Source organism: Corvus moneduloides, chromosome 13, assembly GCF_009650955.1.
Source record: "Corvus moneduloides isolate bCorMon1 chromosome 13, bCorMon1.pri, whole genome shotgun sequence".
Classification (NCBI taxonomy): domain Eukaryota; kingdom Metazoa; phylum Chordata; class Aves; order Passeriformes; family Corvidae; genus Corvus; species Corvus moneduloides.
The window spans coordinates 3220667-3245484 of record NC_045488.1 but is presented as its reverse complement, the minus strand read 5'-3'; the positions used below and the strand labels follow the sequence as shown (position 1 = coordinate 3245484).

Here is a 24818-nt window from a genome sequence, read left to right as displayed (position 1 = left end):
TCAGAGCTACATTATTCAAGTAGAGGGGGGGAAAGTCTACAAAAAGAGGTGTGCAGCTTTTCCTGAAAATCTGGCATTGTAGAGGCAGAGCTCGTGGCAGATGATAAAGATCAAGTAACTGGGAAAATCAGGCAGAGAACATTAATCAAGAGCTGTTTGTGGCAGTAAGTACTTACTGTCATTAACCCTCCAACAAGGTCACTTGTATGTGGATCCTCATCTTTTGTCCCCAGTTGTGGAGAGTACAGTTCAGTGGTTCTTAAAATCTCCAAAGCCCGGTCTAAAGCTTCTGCAACTGGCATGGGACTGCTCTCTTGTGCAGCATTGATGATGTTTATTACCTAATGTAGCATTAGACATATTGTGAACTTAGAAGTGATTTAAAAAAAACACACACACTCATTAATTACTATGGGAAACTCAGGAAAATAACAAGATCTAAAACTTTAATCTGCATGGAGGAAAATCAAAATGAAAGGGATATTACTGAAACACTGATGTTTGTTACCGACTCTGGGAATAAGATCATGGCTCTAAAGACAGCAATCTTATTAATGAGTTTCCCCTCCAAGGCACAGCCTCAAAATGTCTCTGAATGGATTTAATGTAACTTTCTCTCACTTGCCTCTCTCGATTTATTAAAGAGCTGATTTTTGACAAATCCTTGAATGGTTTCAGAAAGCAGTTGACAATCCATAAGTAAGAAGGAGGAACTCCAGTCCCTCCTTCTTAAAAAGGATCACAGGATGGCTGACCCCATGGATGGCACTCTATCGAGCAGGTCTGGGAGATCTTTGCTCAGAGTTATCTGGCTTTTTGGAGCTACAGCAGTGGGCAGGTGGAACAGGGGAAGGGGTTGCAGCAGAGGCTGGTGCTGCCTGGGTGCTGCCCTGGAGCCTTGTGCTGTGACCATACCTTGGTGATGGGTGCCTCGATAGTCATGGAATGGACCCTGGCCATGGAGGAGCGGCGCCGCTGGGAGCTGCCTGTGTGCAAAACAGAGCAGGATTTGTACAAGGCCCGACAGGAGGATGCAGCCAGGAACTCCTGAGGCCTTTTCTGCACTGCTTACCCTGCTGTGCCTTTCAGAGGCAATCTATTGCAGAATGCATACACATGCTTGTGATGCTGGGGACACGCAAATGCAAAGAGATGCTGGCTGAACCACTGATGTCCCTGATTCGAGATAAGTGGCTGTGACAGCCTGGCAAAATCAGGGCTCTGCTTTTTTATTTAAACTAATTAAAATATTCAGTTACAAACTCAGTTAAAAGACTACACAGATGTGTGTGTATAAACTGGCAGGCACAGGTAGGTAACCACTGAATTTAGATTATTAGAGGATGTATCTACTCTTGCTGCCTGATGCAATATGACAAGTCATAATGAGTCAGCTTCCAAGCTGAGGTAAATCACTGAAGCTCTTTTGAAGTGGGTACCTATCCCACATAAAAACAGCAGAGGTTCTGGCCTATTATTCATTGGAAATTTAAAAACAAATGTTTTATATTGGTTAGCAATTTTGGTTCTGCAGAGGAAAGGTCAAGATGAGACTTTTCTGGATATTGTGCTACCTATAAAATGCAGACAAATCTCTGTTACTCATTGTGCTGAGCTGTTCTTAAGAGGAAGAATCAGTGCTATTTTTGCTATACTGGAGCATGGCTGTATTCTCACTGCCACAGACATGCTTCACTAGTGTATGCTGCCTAGGCTGTGATGAGGTATGGTTTAACAAAAGCATGTAAGTATCAGCAACAGTTTTGAGTATGTGACTCATCTATCAAGTTCGGGGTGATCTAACAGAGAAAAATACAGTAAGAAAACAAAACTGAGAAAAAAATCATAATATATTTATCAAGAGAAGAGGTAAGAAATGTAGTAATTTGTGTATTGGGTTTGCATGACAACTCCAACTCAGCCAGACCCAACACAGTGAGTTGTTTCACATACCATCACTCCCTCGTGATGTTGTGGATCTGACATCCAGGGATCCCTTCCTCATGTCTTTGTGTCTGCAAGTCTGAGTATCTGTGAAGAAAAGGATATTGCATAATGACACAAAGTTTTGACTAAGATGTGTGTTAAGGGAACTGAAGCTCAGAAAAGCCTGGCAGCAGCTGAGTGACACTGACCTCAATGCTTCAGTAGATGAGAGCTGATGAAAGTGCCTTTTAAAGCTCTTGCCCTATTACACTGTCCTGAACCCAGCCAAGTTCTCAGGCAGAACATGCCTAAATGTCTGTGCAGAAGGAAACAGTGTGGAGGGAAAAGCTCCTCTCTTGCCACTGTGACACAATTGCAGTTGTGAACACAGCTTGTGCAGCACACCTGAGTTCACTCAAGTAACCACTGCCACCAAGAACTGGGTAGGCCAAAGCAGAGCACATGCCAACAAACCAGGCAGGGTATCCCAGGTTCCTTATGGACTCCAAGATTCAGCCTGTGCTAAGACTACACCTAACAAGTACCTACAGCGTGGATGCCAAGGATGTCCTCATTGAGGGTGAATGGCAGTGTTGGCCATCCTCATTTCCACCCACATGCAAATTCCCCGCAGTGCAGACACAGGTGCTACAGAGCAGCCACAGCAACACGATGACATGACAGCATCCTTCTCATTTCTAATTCTGCCACAGGGATCCAGCACCTACAGCTGAACTGTGGCACTGACTCCAGCAATACCACCATACCAACTTGGGGCCCTGTGACTGTGATTTCAAAGGTGGGTTGCTTTGTGTCACCTCTAAAATAAGTGAGGCAGGTAGACAGGGGGCTTGTATTTACTTTCCTGCCTTTTGGGTTGGATTCCCAGCTTATCACTAGGCAAACAGGACTGTTCTGTGAAACTGTGTTTTTAGTCAAATCACTGACAGTGAGTGGCCTTTATTCTCTCCCCAGGCATGTTCTCCACTTATTGGGACAGAAGAGACGTGTCGTACCTGTCTGAGATTCAGCCTGAATACATTCACATGTCTTCTCCACCTGAAATTCAGCATGAGAAATCCAGTTATTCAGAACTTTGCCATTATTTTGGAATACTTAGGGCTCAAACTAAAGTGAGCATTGCACTATTTTCACTTACCTTATTGTTGTCATTGCACAGTCTACTAATTGACACATAGTGTCTAATCTTTCTGTAGGCAAAAAACAGTGTTGTTAATTCCCATCCAAACCTCAGCTCTAATTCAGTGCTGACACTTGGGTGCTCCAGAGGCTCGATTTGGGGACTAAGTGGAAGTTGCACAAAAACCTAGACATGCTTGAATTTTTGTCTGTGATCAAAGCACACAGTGACCTCATCACGTAGCAACCTTTGGCAACAGCCACGAAAGGAGCATGGAAAAGCGAGCATGGAAGGACATGGTACAGGTGCCCAGTGAAACAGGACACGGGTCCTGGTGGTACCAACGCAATGCACAGGAAGACAGGAGGGTGCACTTGCACTTCAGGGTAGAATTAGAAAGTCAGAGTCACAAGTGAGCACATCTGCATCTTTGGCTCCTTTTGGGGGAGAATTAGGAGTATTTCACTTTCCCTGCTGGCAGCATGTAAAGTTGATTTTGCCCCAAGGAATTAAGTGCAGAGGTCTGAGGCACCCTTCCTTGCATAAACTTCCATTATACTCAGTAGCAGGATAACCCAATATCTGCTGAAAGCAACTGAACTCTAAACTGAGCCTTCATTCAGACACAAATCATGGCTTTAGCTTTCATACTTACCCTCCCTGTCCAATGACAGGTAGTATCTTCACATTTTGTTGTATGCTATCTCCGTTTTTCTTTTTCGCATAGTACATTCCTTGCCATTCCTGAAAAAATAATTCAAGTGGAAGGAAGTTCAGCTAAAACACAAAGAGAAGCTGTAGCTTCATACCTTCTTTCACTGAAAGCTGTCTCACAATACAGAACCAGGCAGGACTGGCTAAACTGTGCTCAAACCCTCACATTTCTCCCCTGTAAGTAACCTACTGGTCATTGTGTTGCTGCCAATGCACAGAGAACTTCCAGAGGGGCAGCCTGGGAATACTCTGATGGCAACAGCTGGACCTCAGGAGCTGTGGGAATCAGAACCACACATTCTCTTCCCCATCCTACCTCAATGGTGTTGCAGCTCATTTTGGGGAGACCTAGCAAGGAGCCCCGTAAAAGCAGGAGCTCAGACCAGCCTCTGCCTGGAGCAGAGTCCCCCGGGGCTGCAGGTGTGGGTTCCCCCAGGGATCCGGGACAGGAAGGTCACTGCAAAGCTGTTACACTGCCCTGATCACCTTCCCTGCTGGATGCACTCTCTCCTGCATGCTTGGGATGTCTTATCACTGGCGAACATTGAATATATCTGTGACTAAAAGTGCTTTGATATCCCAGCACATTTACTTTCCATACTGTCAGTTCACTATGAAAAAGCAGCAGAGATTTAATCTGGTTTTTTTTTTTAAAGCAGAAGAGAGCCCAGCAGAATAGCTCCTGGATTCTGCCTCCCCTCTAAAAGCACTCTGGTTTTGGGATTGCCTATGTGTTTCCATCCCTAGAAGAGCTGTTGGTGGTCTCTTTTAACAGATGCATATTTTGAGCTGGGCCTTTACTAAATACCATGTGATTAATGAATAATTGAATCCATCTTGCACGTTCACTTAACACAAACTGCTTGTGCCAAGTGCTGTATTTCCATTGAGTTCAACAAACTTTAGATCAGATCTTAAATATTGTGTGCCTCTACAAGGCACACAATACATATTTATTTATGTGGGACTGACAGATTTCACAGTCAAGCAGGCCAGAGCACAGGTACAGAGAGAATAGTTTTACATTTATGTAGATGGAGCCAGCAAATAAAGACTCCAGCCCACAGAGAACTGCATGTGACAGGCTGTACAGAAAAAAATATGAAAGGCTTTTCTGAGGATCTGTCAGAAGAGAATTGTGCGTAACAAACTGTGTAGTGAGCATAATGTCTTCTGTGAGCTGCTTGAGGAATACAAATAAAGATAAAGCAAGCACCGCAAAATTCAATGCTCTCATAATTAAAACTATGCATATCAATAGTTTCCTGACAACCAGGATGAGGTAGAGATGAGTAATTGATCTCTAACTCAGGTAATAAACCCAGGATGTGCACAAAGGGGTGAAGTCATAAGCTACAGATTGGATAATTCCCTCATTGAAATCGCATCCTTTTCAAGGCAGGTTATTCACTAATGCGCTCTTCTTAGTCAACAGATCGATTTTTCAACTTGTGAATTTCTAAAACCTGTTAAACTGTGGCAGGAAATGTGTGAGGGAAAAGGTCAGCACAATTCTGAGAAACAGGAGGTCCAAGCCAAACTCCTGCTGGTAGGTAAAGTTCTCCCAGGGGTGTTACTTAAATGTATTTTAAGAACACCATATGCTCTCTCCCAGAGCCTCTGTCAGCAATCCAACAGAAAAGAGCTATTCCCAAGACGTGCTGTCAGTCAAGCCCATGGTTATGTCTCCACTGGAGCCACACAAGCACCATGACCAGTCCCTGCTGTGGGCAGTGCTGGGATCAAACAAGAGCAAACACCATGCACAGCAAACCCCCGAGTGCCGCCCCTCACAGTGAATCAATGCTGAGGTTTCAAACTCCATGAAGAAGGCCAAGGCACACATCTATCCACTGAGCACTCACACAGGCACAGTAAGGAACCCCCCAGTTCAGCCTTCCTTTTAGACTGGGGCTTCTTGCACTAGACAGCAAAGTTCAGCAAACTGCTTGTAGAAAGCAGAGCAAACCAAAATAAACACAGGACCTCACGAACACGATCTCCCAGAACCGAAGGCTGAGTTAGGAAGGTGCTGCCATAGACCTTCATCACAGAGTGTGATTGCTCTCCCACCCTCTCTGGGAAGACCTTGTGTGAAAAACTTGCAAACAGTTCCCAAGCAGCAGGAGGAACTGCATGTCTTGTCTGCTTTATCAGTAGCTATTCATCTCACTTCAGAAAAAACCAAACTAAGAGCTTCGTGTCAAACTGCGGAGATCAGACGCAGCAAGAATTCTAGTCAGAATTGCACATTTCATCTTAATGGATGCAATCTGAATCAGGAAACAGAAGAATGAAGAAAAGCACAACATTTTTTTAACTCCTCAAGTATGGATAGATGGATGTTTCAATAACATTGGCTTCTGGCAAATTACAGGCAGCTGTAGGAACAAAAAATTAACTTCCAGAGATAAGGTTTTTACTAAGAGAAACAACATCCTGACCCAAGAATTCCTATGTATCATGCAATTATCAATTTTTGAGTATAACACCTATGAAGTTCTGTTTGAATATACTGAACTTGCTCACAGCACTAGAGGTGAAATGCTGCAAGGCTCCATCTTCCTGAATTCCATTTAAAGGCATGAGATAAATTTCATGCAGCTCAGATTTTTCCAAAGATCAGAAAAACTTGCTTTCTATTATTTTTATTACTATGTTAGTATGGTACCAGGTTTGTTCAAAACAGAGCAGTCAAACAGGACAGGAGAGTATCACAACAGCAGTTTCCTTTTGTTGATATGCTGTAACCTACAGTAGCCAATATATGGCCTATTGTAGTGTAGTCTTTTAAATTTAGGATATAAAGAAATCACAAGCCTGAAAACTACACACAGACCATGTCAGAATGATCCAGGTATCTCAGGCACCTCTGAAAATGCTGTAGCATCTTGACCCAAATGATCTCAAAACTTCAAGTATTTCAAAGGTTGTTCCTCACAGTTAACATCTACTTGCAAATGCTTCCCGTAATAATTTAATTGGCAATTCATTTTTATATTAATATATAAATGTAAGGTTGCATAGATTACATATATGAAATGTTCCAAGGGGAAACACAAAACACCTGCAAACAGCTGAAGCTGTCCCAGACAGAGAGGTTTAAGTAGGTAGTATTTCATTAGCCCTCACTGTTCAACTCACACAGTTGGGAGTAAAATTAGTACAAGGAAGGAGTTGAATTAGGTTTAAATTTCTATCGTTCACAGAGTGAAATATATTTCTGTTACTAATGAAATTTTTATCAGTCCATTTGAAAATTTATCACTTCATATCTTGATGGTGTGGATTTAAGGCCTGACCTATCTAATGTATTTGAATTAGAACTTAATAAACACTCCCTCCTAACATCAGCTCTGTATTGCACACATTTACCAAAATAACTTCAGTCAGGCAACAGAGGTGTGAAGCACCATAATCCAAACTATTGTCTGTGGCTGGGATCTCTTCCAACAGGCCAACACACGTGGAAATGAGCGACACATTCTCCTCGAAATACACGTGGAATCTGCACCCAGCTTTTGTCGCTGTGTCAGCACCCTGACCTACAGAGCACGACTCACCACAGCTTTGCATCTGTGCTTGTGCATCCCTGTGTGCCATGATTCACTTTGGCATCTCCCTGCTCTGTGCCATGTCGTGCTGCTTCCCATGCAGAGTCCCAATGACCCAACCAGCTCTCCTGACCCCCAGCCTGGGCCTTGGCACATCACCGAACACACCCATTCCCAAAGCTCTCTGTGCAACCTCCACGATCTCTTCCTACAGGGCACTGTGTCACATTCAGTGACATCAGAAACCAGCTCATCTCTGTGCAATGAGCATTTCTAATGGAAATCCATTAGACAGCTCCCATGCCATTAGGGAATTAAACAGATTGGCAGCTGGCAGCTGACACTGCCTATCACTTTCAAGTGATATTGCAAATGTCTCCTTGGTATTTTTACAGTCTGAACTTGCAAATCAGCTTCCACATTTCTTGGTGAAATACTTCAATATGGTACTTTTCTCATTTACATGGCACCAGATAACATGTGCATCCATCTCATTTTTCTTCAGTACTCCCACACCATTTGCTACAAACAGCATAAATTATAAAGAAATGCAGAAAGTCACTTATTTTTGCAAAACAAGTACCTCTACCAAGCAAGAAGAGAGAAAGAAGCCCTGAAAAAAACGAACGTTTTTTTACTTCCTGTTCTTGTTTTAAGTAAGTTGCAAATGCTACGTGTCTGTGAAGCTGCAAGTCACAATGTGTGTCACTGCTGGACCACAACAACCTTTACAGGTAGCAAATAAAAGTGATACAATGCCATTACTCACCTTTCCTATCTTTATGCAGGAATTAATAGTATCTAGGAAATCAGCTTTTTTTTCATTTATAGGCACTTCTGTTAATTCCTTTTCTATTAGTTCACCTATCTGATAGCCCATCATCGTTTCAAAAGCAGGATTGACGTACTGAAATAAAAACAAACAAATACCGATTCAACATTATACTTAAAGCACAACAGAATCCCCTTTTTTGTTTGTTTAACCAGGAGATCTCTTTCCCAGCCCGAAATAAATGTCTGCATGCTCTATTCCTGAGAGAGATGTTCACATTTTTTTCTTTGTGAAGCAAACCAGGAAATTTCCATGCTAGAATAGTTGAGCAGAGTGTGTGCATGTCAGCAAAGAGAGGGAAATTATGCAAGCAGCTGAGTATCACATATCCACAGAGTTTAGACAGACAATATAAATTCCTGAAAAATGGGCTCTGTCAGTTCCCAGACCAATAAACCTCAAACCTACCTCAGTGTTCCTACAAATCACAAACTGGATGGTGGGATACCATAGGAATATTAGCCATATCTCTTGTCAAATCCATCATCTTATCATGCTTAAGGGCCAACCATCACTATTCCCCTGTCCAGGCAAAGCCCAGCCAAGCAGAGCAGAAGTGGAATTTAATAAAGCAGTTTCTCCCTAGAGGGAATGTTGCATCTCACTGCAGTTTTTGTGTCAGCTCTCTCATACTCTGGGGCTGTCAGCAGAGGGACAAAATTTGGTCTGAAAAAAGCATATTTAAAACAACTTCAGGATGTGTTCTGTTGTTTTTGTAAAAGGGATGGAGCAGGCACATCCTTCAATGAAGTTGCCACTGTCAAGATTTGGGTCAAGAAGGTACAATTTGTATGCATGTTATAATTCCCAGAGGCTTAGATGGAAGCTCTTTATTGATAATAAAATCACTCCTCACTGCTTCATAGCTAGGGATGGAACTAACTCCTTTGAAAAGATCATGGTTTTCAGAACTGCAAACCTAAGCACAATTTCTTTTCCCTGTTTTAAAAAAATTTCTAAAAGAGGATTACATTCAAAAACAGTTGGCCCAAAAATACATCCAACAGTACCAGATTTTAGAAAAGAAAAAGTAAAATTATTTAAATAGAACATCCATTAGATTTTAAGGAGCATCAAATTAACATACAATATTTTTGGAAAAGAATGCATATAAGCCAGTGGCTGCATTCATTCTTGATATAGAGGAAGAATGAATAATAGAGATAATCAAAACAAAAAATAAAAACAAGAGAGTAAATCCTTATTCATTCAGAAACAACAATCTCCCTTAAAATTTATTTGATTTATGCAAGACACTTTAAATTCTGAGAAAATTCTACTCTACAGCTAAACCCACTTCAATCTTTTAGAACCATTAAGTTAGATTAGATTCTTGTGCTGTAAGAAAGAGTAAGTGTAATCATAGAGAAATAAAATACAGAGCAATTTTCTGTACTTATGACTGGAACAAACCTGTATTACATGGTCTTCACTTGTGATCTCAATGGCTTCTTGACTTTTCTCTAATGCTGTAAATAATGAATTACATGCCCTGGAGAAAAAAGAAAAAGGCATCCAAAAATTTTTATCCATTTAATTCTTCTTATATATGTTAATAAAGCATTACAACTCCATACTGAATAATGGTGTAGTTTAGCAATTAAGGTCTTTTCTTCAGGGAACTGACATTCTATAATTAACTACTGCAAATTAAAATAAATACTCTATTAAGGATGTGGCTGAATTGGAACTTTTTTGTTGATAAGATTTTTGGTAAAATTACCTTAGTTTGAATTGTGCCTGCACCTGTCCAAATTCCAGCTGAATCAACTCATTGTAACAGGCCATTCTACTAGAATTTTCTATATATCTCTGCAAATAAAAGGTTAGAAATATTTCATTAATAAACATTCCTGTCTGCAAGGATTTGAAGCTCTGTTTCCTTTTGCTTGCTAAAGAACCAGAAAAGGAGTAGATATGCCAAAAATGAACATGCTGGGACATGAGCAATGGGAGAAGATTATTTTTTGGTACTAGCTTTTCAGGTTACTGCATTTTGAAAAGGTGACAGATCCTCATGGCAATGACATTCAACCAACCTGTTTATTCTCTGTGATTGGCAGCAGGATCAATGTATTTTTTAAAAATCTAATTTTAGCTTTCATGCTACTTATTTAAAATAACAGTGAAAAAATTGTCAGGTCTCAAGTAATTAAAATTTGAAATTATGATGAGTTTCCAATTGCTAATACCCCAAACTGTCTATATAGATGAAAACAAAATCTCCTGTCAAATATACCTTTATTGACTTTGGGGCTTTTAGAGCAATGGTCTCAATATCTTTCACTTTTTAAAAACCATTTCATATTTACCAGGTATGAGCCTGAATCCTAAATCTTTGTTCACACTGAACTGCCACGGACATGGATAGGTTGGGAGGGAGGATTGATTATCACAGGTAAGTCACCACAATCAAAGCTGCTAAACAAAATTTTCTATGCTTTGCCATTAGCCCCATCTCCAAGGCTCTGATCCATAAATAATTCAGAGCCTGTGCTGAATTACTCATGTACCCACTGGAATGACTGTTCATATAAATGCCATTATCTTCAGGCTGTAGCATTTCCTGGATTGGGACCTTACTAGAAATAAGCAGATGGGTGCAAATGGAATGTGATGGGACAGCAAAAATCTGGTGAGCACAACCAAATATTCTGAACTGCACTCTAAATCAGGCCCATTCTTGTTCCATTGTCAGCTGAAGGCAATAAGGAACCCACTTAACTAACACTCTAATAAACACCTTTTCTGCTTAGCTGGAATAGTTGCCAAGGAATGGATTCAATGCAATACTTTTCAGGTGTCTCCAAACAATAGCTAATGGCACTTGACAGCATCTGAAGCCTGTTTACAGATGGGAATTGGCATTTGATAGAAGAAAGTTCCCACAGCACATTCTGTTGTTCATTGCAAGCTGCTCTCTGGCTCTGCCACAGCCACTAATCAATTCTGTCAATGTCAACTTTGCAAGGAAAGGATCATGTATTTAACTTGAAATAAATGTATGAAGTAGAAAAGCCTCAGACCCACTTCTTATGGTCCCAAGAGTGTCATGTCGATGTTCAGAATTGGAACACCGAAGAATGAGCAGCACCAAAAAGATCTACAGGTGGCATCACTGACACAAATGGTGACTGACAGCCAAAATTCTGGAGAGTTTCTTGCATGACAATTTGGAAATGTCAGAGCAAGCCCGCCGAGTATAGCACATACCCTTGTGAAGCCAGCAGAGATCAGGGGAAATATTGATGACTCTTCACGATCAGTGTGCCTTTGAAACAAGGAGGATAAGTCAGAGATTATTTTTGTAATCAACTCAGACCAAATTTCACAATCCGTTGATCTACTTGTACCCCAGATGTCACACCAAGGCCAATACTGCCAGATCCTTACAGGATCTAAGAATAAAACATATTTTTTGTAATTTTTATAAACTTTCATCTTTGGCATGGATAAGCCAAAATGTTCTTCTCTTTCATGCATGTAGTGAGCTGCTTACATCAAAAAAACCCCTAATGCTTCAAGGAAACCAATTAACGAGTTAGGTCATTGGACTATTGCCACTTTTTCTGTACTGGATCCTTATTTTTTATGCTGTCATTAGTCAGAAATGTACTTGAAAGTCTACACAGCCAAAGTTCTAAGAAATTACTTGTTATCTCAATGTACCAAATCTCAGACGGGCAACTCAAGGTGCCTGAATGAGGATGGACTTCCTAGTGTTGCCTACCCACTGCCTTCTAGTAAGTCACGTTTGAGACACATTCCAAAATGAAGTATCTGAATAATCTGGCCACACTAACTGTTTAAAGACACTTCAATGTATGTGAATGTCTGGCTGGAATCTGGAAGAAAGGCCATTATGTGAAGTTTCTGTCAATAAGCGGATTGAAGCTGGTCATGTTTAGCAGATGGCACAGTGGCTTTTATTTATGCGTGAAGTTTTGGATCTTGAAACGTTTAATTATGGTCTTTTCTTTGGTAGAGATGGTGGTATATTTTTAATGGGAAATTTCAACACCTCAGAATTAATGTTTTCTGAGAAACAGCCATCCCCAAATTATACTTTGAGGAAATTACCTTTCAGTTATTTAATTTCGTTAAATATACTGTAATTTAAAAAAAAATTTTTTTAGTTTTACATTATTTTATGACACTAGTAATATTTTCAAAGGAGGAGGAGGGGAACAGCATATGTAGCTCTTTACTGAGCTGTCATAACCTCATTTGCTTTTAAAACTTCTGTGGTCAAATGATACTTTGTACTGATCAAATTGTTCTGTATTGTTTCTCATACTCAGCAGATCTCAGTTTTTTGCTGAGATTAATCGTATTGAAAGGCAGATCAAGAAAGGTTCAAAACACAGATCTGTGGGACAGTTTTGTACAGGATTTTACAGAATTTGTTTGAAATATACTCTGAAAGCCTGCAGTGATGGGGGGAGCGGGAGGAGGAAGCCAAAACAAAACCCAAAGTGAGACTCTTTAACAAAAACCAGAAATTAACCAATTAAACAATTAAACCATTTCCGTCCCAATCCTATGGTCAAGAATAGTAAAAACTGTGGTACAGCACATATTATTAGCACAGTAGGAAGCTCTAATTCAGGTTTTTTAATGTAGTGTTTACTTCTACCATGATAAGATTTACGGTTTTGCTCACACGTGAAAGTAAAGATATGAGTATTTACCTTTGTACTACACAAATAATAACTGTATTTTCGGAGGCTTTCGTTGTTCTGATAGACCTTTAAATAAAAAGCAAACCATTTAAATTTCTTTAAGTTCACATTTCAGAAAACATGACTTTACAGAATCTTCATACAGTTGTTTGCTTAAAATATCTCTTTAAAATAGTTTAACAACAAACCAAAAGTCAAATCCCAAGCCTGCTGCTAAGAAAAGAGAATAAATTATGCCTGAAACTCCATGAACACAGATTAATCTACAACTCAGATACTCTCAGTGGGGGAATGGCAAAAAATATCCTCTCTGAAACAGCTTATTATGAACTTGTTTGAAGGGCTTGGCCTCACTCATTTCAGGTGCATTTTACTGAATTCTGGGACAGATTGTTAAAAATGCAACAAGGGGAACAGTGCTGCTACCTAGTCTTGGCCTGACAAAGATCTTATCTACTTCCTTCAGTTCAGCAAGAAGAGCCTTTGCCCCACCACAGTCCCCAAGGCACGCACTCTGACCCTGCCACCCCACCCCACAGACGAATTCAGTCTAGACACATTCCCAAGGGCAATTTCACTGCAAAGTCACTGGAGCAAGGCACTGCTGCCTGTCCTGTCTCTGTGGAGAGACTCACAAAGGCAAATCCTTTTCTCCTTTTTTTCATACTTTACAGCGGTTTCTAAAATTATTTTTGGAATCTGTTCGCAATTTTGCTCTTCATAACATATTTTCAAATGTTGTAGATATGGAAACGTGCACACCAAACATTGCCTGTTTTCACTGGGAGTTATTCAACAGCAAGTGACATTGCAAAATAATTAGAACATAAACAAAGAGAATGAATTAATTAAAGTGCTTGGTGGCACATGCTATCTTTACAGCTGATTTAGTGTGAAAACAAGGAACCAGGTATTTGAAAAAAAATAAACAAACAACCAAAACAACAAAAGAAAACCAGAAAAATACCCAACAGTTCATTATGGCAACAAATTTGTACGCTGTGGCTCCAAGCCAGATCAAGCTTCAGAGACGCTAGCACACAACCAAAAATGCTGCTGCTGCTATCCGCTGTAAAGCACTGAGGTAACATTATTTGATGCTGCCAGTGCACATCTGTCCAAAGCCAAAAAAAATCAATGATGGATAGAGTTTATAAAAAGTCATATAAAAGCAAAAAAAGCTTTGATGACGTGTTAACTGTATTGTTAAGCATTAATTACACGGGAACAGTGCTTACCTGCATAACGCTTCTGCATCAAAGTATCTGGAATGTCTATGGTCAATAATGATAATGTCATGGTGTTTATCTAGAAAACATTCTAGCGCAGACTGAGGTGTCCTGGCAATATTACATCGAAATCCAGCCTTGTCACACGCCCAGCGGAACCCATTACTCTGGTCATCCTCCTCAGCAAACACTAAAAGTACCTGAGGCAAAGACAGGCAGTGGATCATCAACAACAAATCTTACACTTACAGTAGATTCTGTGACTTCTCCCTCTTCTTAACTTGTTTTTTAAAGCCACTTTTGAGGCTTAATCCACTGTTTTTAACAGAATTGCTTTCTACAGACCACTGCTTTCTTTTATAGTTGTCCATATACAGAGGTGTTTCAAGTGGGTGAAACAGTCTGCCAGAGCCATGCATATCCACATGGGAAGAACAAGTTTTGGAACTGTCTCTCTTGTCATTATCTACAAAGAGAGCTTAGGCAACCAGCTGAGACAAGATGCCTGTGTTTCAGACAGCGTGCATGAACCAACAGTGAGTCCCCTTCACTGAAACTGTCTCACATGCAACCTTTTTCTTGGGGTTTATTTTTCTTTCTGGGATCATATTCCAGAAAAGGGAAAACAAACAAACAAACAAACAAACAAACAAGCCATGGTTCATCTCGTGTGAATCAGTATTTAATGCTGCTCCAATGGCATGATGAAAAATGTGCTTTCCTTTCCATCTCATCCTAATTCCCCAAAGCACTGGATCTGCCTACTCTGTGGGGTTTCTGGATATTCCAGACAGGCTGGTCAAAAGGAACTCATGCCAGACTGAAATCATAAGCAGTACCTCTGTATATGGAGGGTGTCCCTGTGTGACTCCTACACAAAGCCTGCCATGGGATTTATATCACAGAAGGAGATTATCATAGCTGAAACCCAGAACTGGAGGTCAGACCTATGAGCCAGTATTTGCTCTGTCCTAACTTGCCATGTAATTGCCAGTAACTAATCTCTCTGAGCCTCTTTAAAATCAACACAATGCCTACAGACTGAAAGTATGATAAGGCTCAATTCCCTTAAAATGCTTTTCCAATTCCAGGATTTAATACAGTACAGAAGGTGAACAAAGTCTGCTAAGGAAGCCTCTCACTGATGTGATTGTGCTTTGCGTCAGGGTAATGTTTTGCAGAGGAAAATTTCTTTTGCCCCAAAGAATGCAGCATGGCAGACAACAGATCTATGCTGTGTCAATTTTGGGGATGACTCAACACATGCAGCCTTTTGGGAAAAATGGATAACTAAGCCAGCATTTGGCCTATTGTCCCAAGACAATCTTTCAGTAGTTCAATCAAACCACAGTCAGATGCTTTGGTCAGGCAAAGTGAAGCACGTGTAACTCACATCACATCCCACTGCTGTTTATATTCTGCATGATTTTAGGAACTCCAGTGCTGTTACACTTTGGACCAGGCTGGTGAAATGTCTACCAGTAAATCTTAACATTTCCATGTACTGCATATTTTTGTAAGAATGAAGAACTTTGCACACATTCAGTTCAGGTTCCTTTTATAGCAACCTGCAAAACTGTTTGCAAAAACATGTCATAGTTTGGGCTAAATTTAGTGAAGTTAATCAATAACACCCCTAAGAGGGGAAGAAAGGGTTTCAGCAACAGCACAGAAAGTCAGCAGATCTGAGTTGTGCGATTGACTCTGGCAAAAATGTGATGTTGCCTACTTTCTTCCCTCATACCTGCCAGCTATATTACCAGGATAAATCAGGAGCCTTTCAGAGTGGTCTACGACTGGACAAAAGTGGTACAAGCATTAATAACAATACAGGGGGCAGAAATACTCCATGACTAGTCTGATTTTACTTGGAGAACAACTGAATGAGGATGTCCTAAGATCTGATTTTTGATGATATCGCTGTTCTGACAATAGCTCAGGAAGACGTTGAACTGCAGTTCTTAAGACAGACATTTTCAAATTGTTAGGTCCAGATTGCCTCCACTGAGGAATTTTGCAATTACTGACTGAGGAACAACTTGGATGATTAATGGTTCAGTATGCCTTGGGATATGGGAGGATTTCCAAAGGAAGTCCACAGGAGTCATATATCTCCAAACCTCACGTTCATCCCAGGCAAAATGAGAGGGAAAATGACATTAGCCCTTTATTAATAAAGGGATAAAAGAGGATTAATTATTGTCAGTCAGTAATGAATAGCAAAAAAAATCGTTTTTGCCAAGCTCACTTCATATCTTTTGTAATGATATTGCAAGTTTGGTTGTCTTAGTACCAGTTTGATGAGATTTTGATTAAGAATTTGACTACCAGTAAAATACAAAATGAGGCACAAACTAAATTGATTACAAGGTAACTAGCAGAAAGAACAGACAGCTCTATGAGCTGAGAGACGGCTGGAGAAAACAGGCAGAGATTTTAGGATATTACATAGAAGGTCATGATAAAAAATCTGTTACGTGCACATTATCTCTGGAGCAAAATACTCTGTGAAGATCTTTGTAATCCGAAAAATTCCAGTCATAAACTTTAAGCTAACATCTGTGATATTTTAGAAATCAAGACTTCAGTTTGGACTGCTGTGTTACCTGAAGTTGATCTTGATGAAGTCTCATAGGGCCAAACTGCACATCTGTTACCGGTGCCTAGAAGAAATAAGAAAGAAACTTACTAATTCATTATACCTAAGGAAGAAGAAAAATTATCTCTGTTATCTCTCTTATCTACCACTGTCTGGGGGATATACTGCTACCATTCTGAAGCTGCTTCTTCATGAGGGTCTTGTTCTGGTTTAGTAAGTTCATATGCTAAGCTGCATTAACAGTTAGGAATACCAAGCTGGTCTTCAAGTCATTTTTTATTGTTATTTTAAATGTAAACTAACAGATTAGTCATGAAAGTCTGGGAGACAGATTGTTATTTTTCCGTATCCTCTGTATCACTCCAGCGGTTCTGCAGAACATGGAAGTGTTTAAAAATTGCTTCTTTTAAAGTCCAAAAAAGCTTTAAAGCTCTGGGAGAAATGCAAAAATTCGTAACTCTTCTCTTAGAATTTCAAATGTAACAGGTGCCCGAATTTCACATCTAACAGGGGCCCAGGGGTGCTATTTAATCACTGATTTAATTTCCCCAAGAGCATTTTGCTGCATTCCCTGCTGCCCGCCCAGCCCCTCCAGGGAAGGTTCCAGAACTCAGGGAAATGTTGGGATGAAGCATGTGTTCAGCATGCAGCTTTGCTTCGAAAAACCCTGTAAAAATGCTGTCATATGGCACACACTTTTGGCATGTGGGTGATTCCCACACTGGATTCTGTTCAAGTAACACAGTTCGGTTTAGGATGCATGAACTGAGCCAGGATCCTTCCCCCTCACTTGTCCCTTCGTGGGAAGGAGGGCGATGACCTCAAGTGCTGTTGATCACAACTGCTTCTCTTTTATATCATTAATCATTAATCAAACTTCAACATGAATTACTCTTCAGTTGGTATGAGACTACTTCTAAAGGAGTTAAACACATAAATACAGAGGAGACTCTAACAGGATTACATAGGTTCAGTTCTTTGGGAATTCCCACCAGGCAAGTACCAGCACTTCCAATGTACTTAAATATTCTTCACCTCTTGTCCTAGAAATAAAAACTAAAAAGCAGGAATAACAGTGTTCCCGATTCAAAATAGGAAACAAAGTCCAACCAATGGTCCTTGGAGCCACATAGACTCTTCAAAAGTAACTGGAGTAAGAAGCCAGAAGAAAATAATCTTTGTCAATGCAGTAAGTGGTAAATGTAAGGCATCTCTGGACTGAAATGTTAAAAAAACCAAAAGGGCTGTTGAGCACAAAGGTGGTATTTTTAGATTGTTCTTTTTCAAAATTAAAACCACACCTGAAGATCAGACTTATTGTTTTGCAGCTTATCATTCTCCCAATAAGTAGTTTTAAAGAATCATCAGCACATCCCACAGAAAAATCTTTTAGAATTGCATGCTCCACTCCTTCTGTGACCTTAATGCTCCGCTGCTCAGCCCTGAGAGTGTCTCATTTGTGATTTTATCAACTTGGAAGTCATCACTGCAACATTAAATAAGCAAGAAACACGAGTCGAGGAAAAATGGCAACGTAGTGCCTAAAATGCACGCCAGGAAACAGTGTTTGCTTAAGTGGGCCTTTAAGAGCTGCTCTTAAAATGACATGAAGGGGTTTCAGATTGACTCAATCATTTTGGTCAGATCAGCTTAGTTTCAATACTCTCCAGTCTTCTTTTTTTTTTTTCTGATTTTGAGACCAAAAAAATCTCACTTCAGTTGGAAAATTCAAGCTGCTTTACTCTCCCCTGTGGTATATCATCCACTTATTCAAACTCTGCACTACAAAACAGCAAAGACTTTTGCTGATAATGCACACAGCAGGAGGGAATCCAGCTCTTTTGCACCAGTGTTACTGACAGTAACTACTGACAGTAGTAACTACTTGTCCTGAATCAGTAGGATCAGCAGAAGTGCCTGAAGAACATGGAGGGAGCATGTCAATTGAGTAAAAGATACCTTTTACAGTCACTTATCTGACCAGAACTGTACTTCAAATCAAACCTTTAACTTTTTTTTGTACACTCCACCTGCCAGCATTAAACAGTGAGTACTCCGTGTCACCGGGCGGTGGCCTGAGCTGGGAGGTTCAGATCCAGAGCTGAACTTCACTGGCATCTGGGGGGATGCAAAACCCCATCTACCAGGCCAGTGTACCCTTAGACTGTCAGTCCCAGCCCAAGGGGAATTCTAACAAATGAGACAAACACAGCATTGCCAGTTACTGCTTTTCAGATGCTTCTTTCTTTTAAGAAGTTTGTGAATGAATAGTCATTAAAGTATTTGAAGGGGTGAGCCTGAAAAACACTTTTCTGCCAGAAATCTGTGGCTTTTGCTGTGCTGAAAATACCTGTCTATGCACCATTTAAGCCTAAGTCACAAGAAGTGACCAGATGAGATAACCTGTCTTGTTACACATTAACTCGCTGTCCTGAGTAGAATCAAAGCCTTGGTCTGCATCTCAGCCAGAAAATTTTGGTGAACTCCAGTTAATTCTTAATCCTGTTGAAATCTGTTCAAATAACTTGATTAATCATTTAAACTTTTTGTGACTGCAGGTAGCACTGGGAAGTAACATGCTGATTAAGTATTGTGTCAGAAATCAAGGCTGCAGCAAGGATTAGCAGAAACTCTCAACTGTTCCTGAACTAAATGAGCTTTAAAAAATACCTCTAATGCTGCAAGCTGACAACGAAACCAAACACAGCCAAAGCTCTCATGGATAGTAACTGCACGAACACATCTTTATCCACTCACACCTTTTTCTACTTCTTCCTTGGAATTTCTTTCCTAGTTGGAAAGCCCGAGTACATTTTCAGATTGGCAGACACGACTTAGGCATGTGACAGCCTTCCAGGCGGGCACAGATTGGGGAAGAGTGTCTGAGAAGACAGAGGTAGAACTAGTTGTGGGTTCCTGGAACTGGCTGTGATAGAGCTGGGTCCGTTGCCAAAGAGCTGCTGACGCAAAGTCCGTAAGCAACAGCGTGTGTGACTGCGGCTCTTCAAACGCACACACAGCAGCTGCAGCCATTTTACATCCCCTGAACCACTGCTGGTAGCACTCATTTCTCCTCAAATCTGCCTTTCTTATTTGAAAACTGTATTTTCTGTCCTGTGGAACCAGCCCCAGCCCTGGCACAAAGTGGGGTCCATCCCAAGGCAATGGCCTTAGCCATAAGTGATTGACAGCTGTCAACAGGGAAAGTCATCCAGCGACCGCTGTGAGCAGCTCAGCACTCGCCAGAAATGATCTCTCTGTTGTAGCAGCTACATTGCAAACACTGAAATTGCTGCTAGAAATAGTTCATGTTTCCAATGCCCTGAGAAAAGTGAATGTCGGGTAAATAAAAACAAGTGAAATAAGCTCTAAAAATACAGACCTACACAACTCTGACTGATCTGACTAAAGTACAACATACTCAGTGTTGACCCAACATAACCTGGTAAGAACTTCTTTCTGGGAGTCATTCTTCATATTTTACCCAAACAGAATCTACAGGAATGGTCTGTTCATCACTGCTCGATTGTTTTTGCGTTCTCCCTACAGCTAGAAAAACTTGAAATGAACTTGCTCGATGAATAAATGCAGAAAGGAATAAAGGGTGGACATAAAGCCAGCTTGATTCACATGCCCCCTTTGGTGATAAATTGCCTGGCTGGTTACAGGGACAGATCTTTGCAGCCCATAGGTCTCCTGTTTGCTAGAAGTGGTGCATCCTGGCTTTCTCCAAACATCTCTTACCATTGGAAAGGAGAGCACACCTAAAATTTTGGGCAGAATCAGCTCCCAAAAAATCCTTTGGCTATTAACTCAATGCAATACTCCTGCTATGGAGGCACAAATGCATTCCTTCTGGAGGCTGATTTTCTTAAGACACCTCTTTGCTGAAGTTTTTGTGGGAGGTTTTAAAGCAGAGCCCTGTGCAGCCCAAGGCAGCCCTCGGCAGAGCGGCTGCTGCAGCACTGCCCACCCATGAGAGGGGCTGGTGGGGAGCTGCTGGTGCCCCAGGGAGCAGGAATGCTCCCCTGACATCCACGGGGCTCCATCCCTTCCTTTCTGCCACAGCAGGAGCTGTGCTGGTGACAGGAATGACTCCTACTCTGAACATTCCATGCACAGCCCTGGCCTCCTGATAATACCCCTCCCTAAAGGGCAGCTGGGAGCACTTCTGCTCCTGCTGCTCTTCTGGCCTTTCCCAGGTGAGCACAGCTGCTTTTTCCTGCAACTCACGTGAACAAAGAGGTGCCACGAACTTTTGCTGAATGGATTGCAGATGGAAGCTGCTGCTGGAGGGCAACATCTGCGTTCAGTGGGCAGACAGTCAGAATCTCTGACTCACTGTAATATATGACAAATAGCTACAATGATTAGACATATGACTTCATTGCTGGTCCTAAAGGAATACAGCCAGCAAAATTCATCATTTTCCTCAGATCAATGTTTTAAGACATCACAGAAAAATTTTTTTCTTATTTTCAAATACATACTTAAAATTTCTACATATACTAGATACATGATATGAATCTGCATGGGTTGACTCATCACAATAAGATTTAACAGTCTTCATTATCAAGATATGCTGGAAGCCATAGGACTGTTAACACAAACTGAATTTTCATAATTCTAAGAAAAACAGAGATTCGTTTTACAAAGGAAAGAAAATCCTTTCTCTTAACCTACCATTTTAAGCACAGATTTATCACCCCAGAAAACAAAAGCTCCAATGAACTCATAGATTTATACCATACCTTTAACTTTTACTGATTCAGGTTCTATTTGCTGCAGAAATTTGAATTCTGCATGATAATAGACTTTCTCAGAGACCTTAGCCAAATCCTCCTGGATGCTGAAGGCTGGGAAATAAACAATTTCCTACGAACTGGCATGACAAGGTGCAGGATATTGTCCAACCAGGTCATACCAGCATGGTGCCTCCTTCTCAACAGAGAGCAGCTTTGTGACTCATTGTAGCTCATACTTCTGGGCAAGAAAGTCTCCATGTTCAGCGTCACAGTTCACATTTTTCTTTGCTTATAATAACATTTACCACTTTCTGAAGTACATGAATACTAATCCAATCCATGTTCATTTACCTATTTCTTTCTCCAGTGAAATGCACCTAAGCAGATGACCTAAGGCTCAGCTTCCTATTTTCTATGCACTTCCTGCTAGACGCTGAACATCACTGATCATGTCTTCCTTGCAGACTTTGACAGCACTATTTTGTTACCAGCTCAGCATTGGTACAAGTAATGTAAAATGCTGTCTGAGCAGATCTTCCTAATGGGCACAACTGTTCAGAGCATAAAATGAATTTTAGAGTTCACAGCCTGAATTCCAACCTGGTTAGCAACAGTGAAATCCAGAGCAATTCCACCAAATACAAGAAAAATATGCTGGATTTACTTTAGTGTAAATGAAGTGGGAGTCTGGCTCTGTGCAGCTCCTTCTTTTGTTGTTTGGAGGCCACAACAGTTTGAATAAAGAATAAGAGAGAACAAAGTGTCCAAGGTTTCTGCCTTTGCTCAACAGATTCAAGGACAAAGGTAAACTTGGCCTTCAAAGACCCTGTGCTGTACAGAGTCAGTTTATTCTTTGCTGAAATACAAAGACAGGAGTTCTGAAAGGCAATTAAAATTTACCAAAATTGCTCTTCAACCCAGATGAAACCTGCTAATTCCAGCCCGTGATATTTTTTTCCTATTTCTGCTTCATATAGGATGTAGATAAATGCCACAGACTCTGAACTCATAAAGCACCATTCTGACTCAGTGCTTTGATAAAATCTAGCATTCAGATTAATCTCAATCGCGTTCTCACTGATGCATCCCTCTGAATGAAACAATACAGATTTATATCTGTGTCACAAGGCCTACAGATCAGCCGATGTTTTGTGCCAGTGAAGTTTTCCTTTTATCTATTTCCTGTTTTAAATTGATTCCTAGAAGAATTATCTACACTGCTGCCACATAACAATACAGCAGACAGTTAGTGATGGGGTAACACACTCTCTGTTTTCTTAACCTGTTTCTTAAGTTTTGGTGCACGTTTTTGAAGCAGTTGTACATAAATGAGCTCTTGAGAGCCAAACTCTGGCCTCTGGTTCACATCATTAGCAACACACAATTTTGACAGCTTGCAGTTTTTGTGAGAAGAAAAGCTTTATTGAGTGTAATGAGTTGCCAGAGCTCTCACGTCAGGCTGCTGGCCCTTCTCTCTGGGCATGTAACCAGCCACGGGACTCACTTTCTTATTCCCAATGAACTGACAACACCTTTACTGCTCCAAAATCCAGCCCCTCTTCCATTACTCAGCCTGGGGGCAATTTTTGTGTTAACCCAGGTCCTGAGGAAGCCTCCCAGGAAGTTTACACCCTGGTGGGACTGGGACTGCTTTACAGGAGTGCCAGCACACAACGGCGAACGCAAGGACTATCCCAGCTCCACCAGGGTTCTCCCAGGCACAGCTGGTTTTTGGCTGTATGTTCAGCTTGCCACAAATGCCAACCATGATTATATATGTTTGTTTGTTTGTTTGTTTGTGTTTTGGGCCTGGTTCCCTACTGCATTTCCTCAGTGCAGTAAGTGAAGCCAACGTAGAACAGAACTGCAGCAATGCTGTTGGGAAATCACACTTGCTGCCTTCTTGCACACTTCAGACATAACCAAGAACTCCCACTTTCTACTGTTTGTAAGTTCTCCCCTTATTCTTTACAGGAAACTTTGGTTATCAAACTGCAAGCGTAGCACATGCAAAAGTGAATCATTCAGTTTGGTTGGGAATAATTAACGATGCTGTCCCAAAGTGACTCTTATTATCATCTCACTGTGGTAAGGCCTGGATGGCCTCTGGCCCAGATGAGTGGCCCACTGTGGTCACGTTGTACAACGACAGCAGAAAAAGCCAGTCAGCAGTCCCTGTCACTGGTAAAGGTCTGAACTTTTACACAGAACATGCTGACAAACTGGGGGACTTTTTTAGCTCCTGCTACGGTATTGAAGTGATAAAATAAATGTTGTTATCACTTAGCGTGCCTATGGAGCAATTGCACAGATCTCCAAACTTGAAGAGGGAGGTTGCTGGTTTCATTTTGACATTCAGAGGAACTCAGGCACCAAGGGAGAGAGGCAGCCCCAGCCCTCCTTGTGCTGAGCCCTGGCACCCCTGGGCAGGCTATCCAGTGCCCCTGCTTGCTGGCCAACCTACAGCAGCAGGCACTGGTAGTACTGGGTATTATCAACCATTAGACTGATACCTGGGAAACACCCACTTATTTCTGAAATTCAAAATTATGTTGGTGATAATTCAAACAAGTTATAATCACATCTTGGTAACCACAGCAGTCCTGTAGGTGTCTAAGCTAAGCAGACACAACTCCAGCAAAGCAACTGCAAACCTCGCACTACATACTTACACGAGAGTCCTCACTCTCAACGAATCACACAGCAAAAAAGGATGGAATATATCAGCCAAGTCAGAAAAAGAGAGCCATTTACTCATTAATCCACACTGACTTTTCTGTCCAATGAGAATAAAGTTGAACAGAAACCAGTCCTCATATCAAAAACTATTCAAATCCTGCAAGTTGTATTTGCTGCAGCATCTACCTGATTCAAAGACCCCTTTTAGACCTGCATATTATGTATAAGCACACTGGGCTTGAAATTCCATCTACTTGTCTGTTTAGAAGAGAAAAAAAATGTGAATCATACACTCCACCACAACAAATGTGAATAACCTTAATGTTGGTCTGTGCCTCGTGGTTGTCCTTTCACCAAATGCTCTTCTGACCAACCAGCACAGAATTTAAAGTGTCCTAAGTCTTCACAATCTTAAGATTTGAGATGGCTCACTGGGGTCTTCATTAAGGTCCCACTTTCTGACTGAAAGTGCTGGCAAGAATTTCTCCATTCAGGCCAAATATGCACAGAACTTTGTCTGGAGGCTGTGAGGTCTCCCCATATTGAATCCCTGGGCTGCTCACTAAACTATAGTCAAATATTTCTGTGTGGTGAGGGCATGCTGTGGAGCATCTGTAGTTATATCCTGCACTAAGAGAAAAACAGCAGCTTAACTGATCTGGCCTGTACTTTAGAAGAATTTTTTAAACCCTATAATAATGGTTTGCTATACATAGG

General features: G+C 41.0%; 1 protein-coding gene across 5 annotated transcripts in view; it reads right to left on the bottom strand.

Moving 5' to 3' along the window:
• Positions 1–24818, bottom strand: part of PDE8A (phosphodiesterase 8A) — a 153732-nt gene that overhangs the window by 27539 nt on the left and 101375 nt on the right. For all 5 annotated transcript variants that reach the window (XM_032122895.1, XM_032122897.1, XM_032122896.1 and 2 more), the window contains exons 2-14: positions 16685–16741; positions 14088–14278; positions 12859–12915; positions 11381–11438; positions 9891–9979; positions 9581–9659; positions 8105–8242; positions 3723–3811; positions 3086–3137; positions 2943–2985; positions 1954–2031; positions 916–986; positions 177–341 (exon numbers count right to left, since the gene is read on the bottom strand). In XM_032122895.1, coding sequence (XP_031978786.1) covers positions 177–341; positions 916–986; positions 1954–2031; positions 2943–2985; positions 3086–3137; positions 3723–3811; positions 8105–8242; positions 9581–9659; positions 9891–9979; positions 11381–11438; positions 12859–12915; positions 14088–14278; positions 16685–16741 — 1167 coding nt within the window. The remainder of the gene's footprint in view (positions 1–176; positions 342–915; positions 987–1953; positions 2032–2942; positions 2986–3085; positions 3138–3722; positions 3812–8104; positions 8243–9580; positions 9660–9890; positions 9980–11380; positions 11439–12858; positions 12916–14087; positions 14279–16684; positions 16742–24818) is intronic.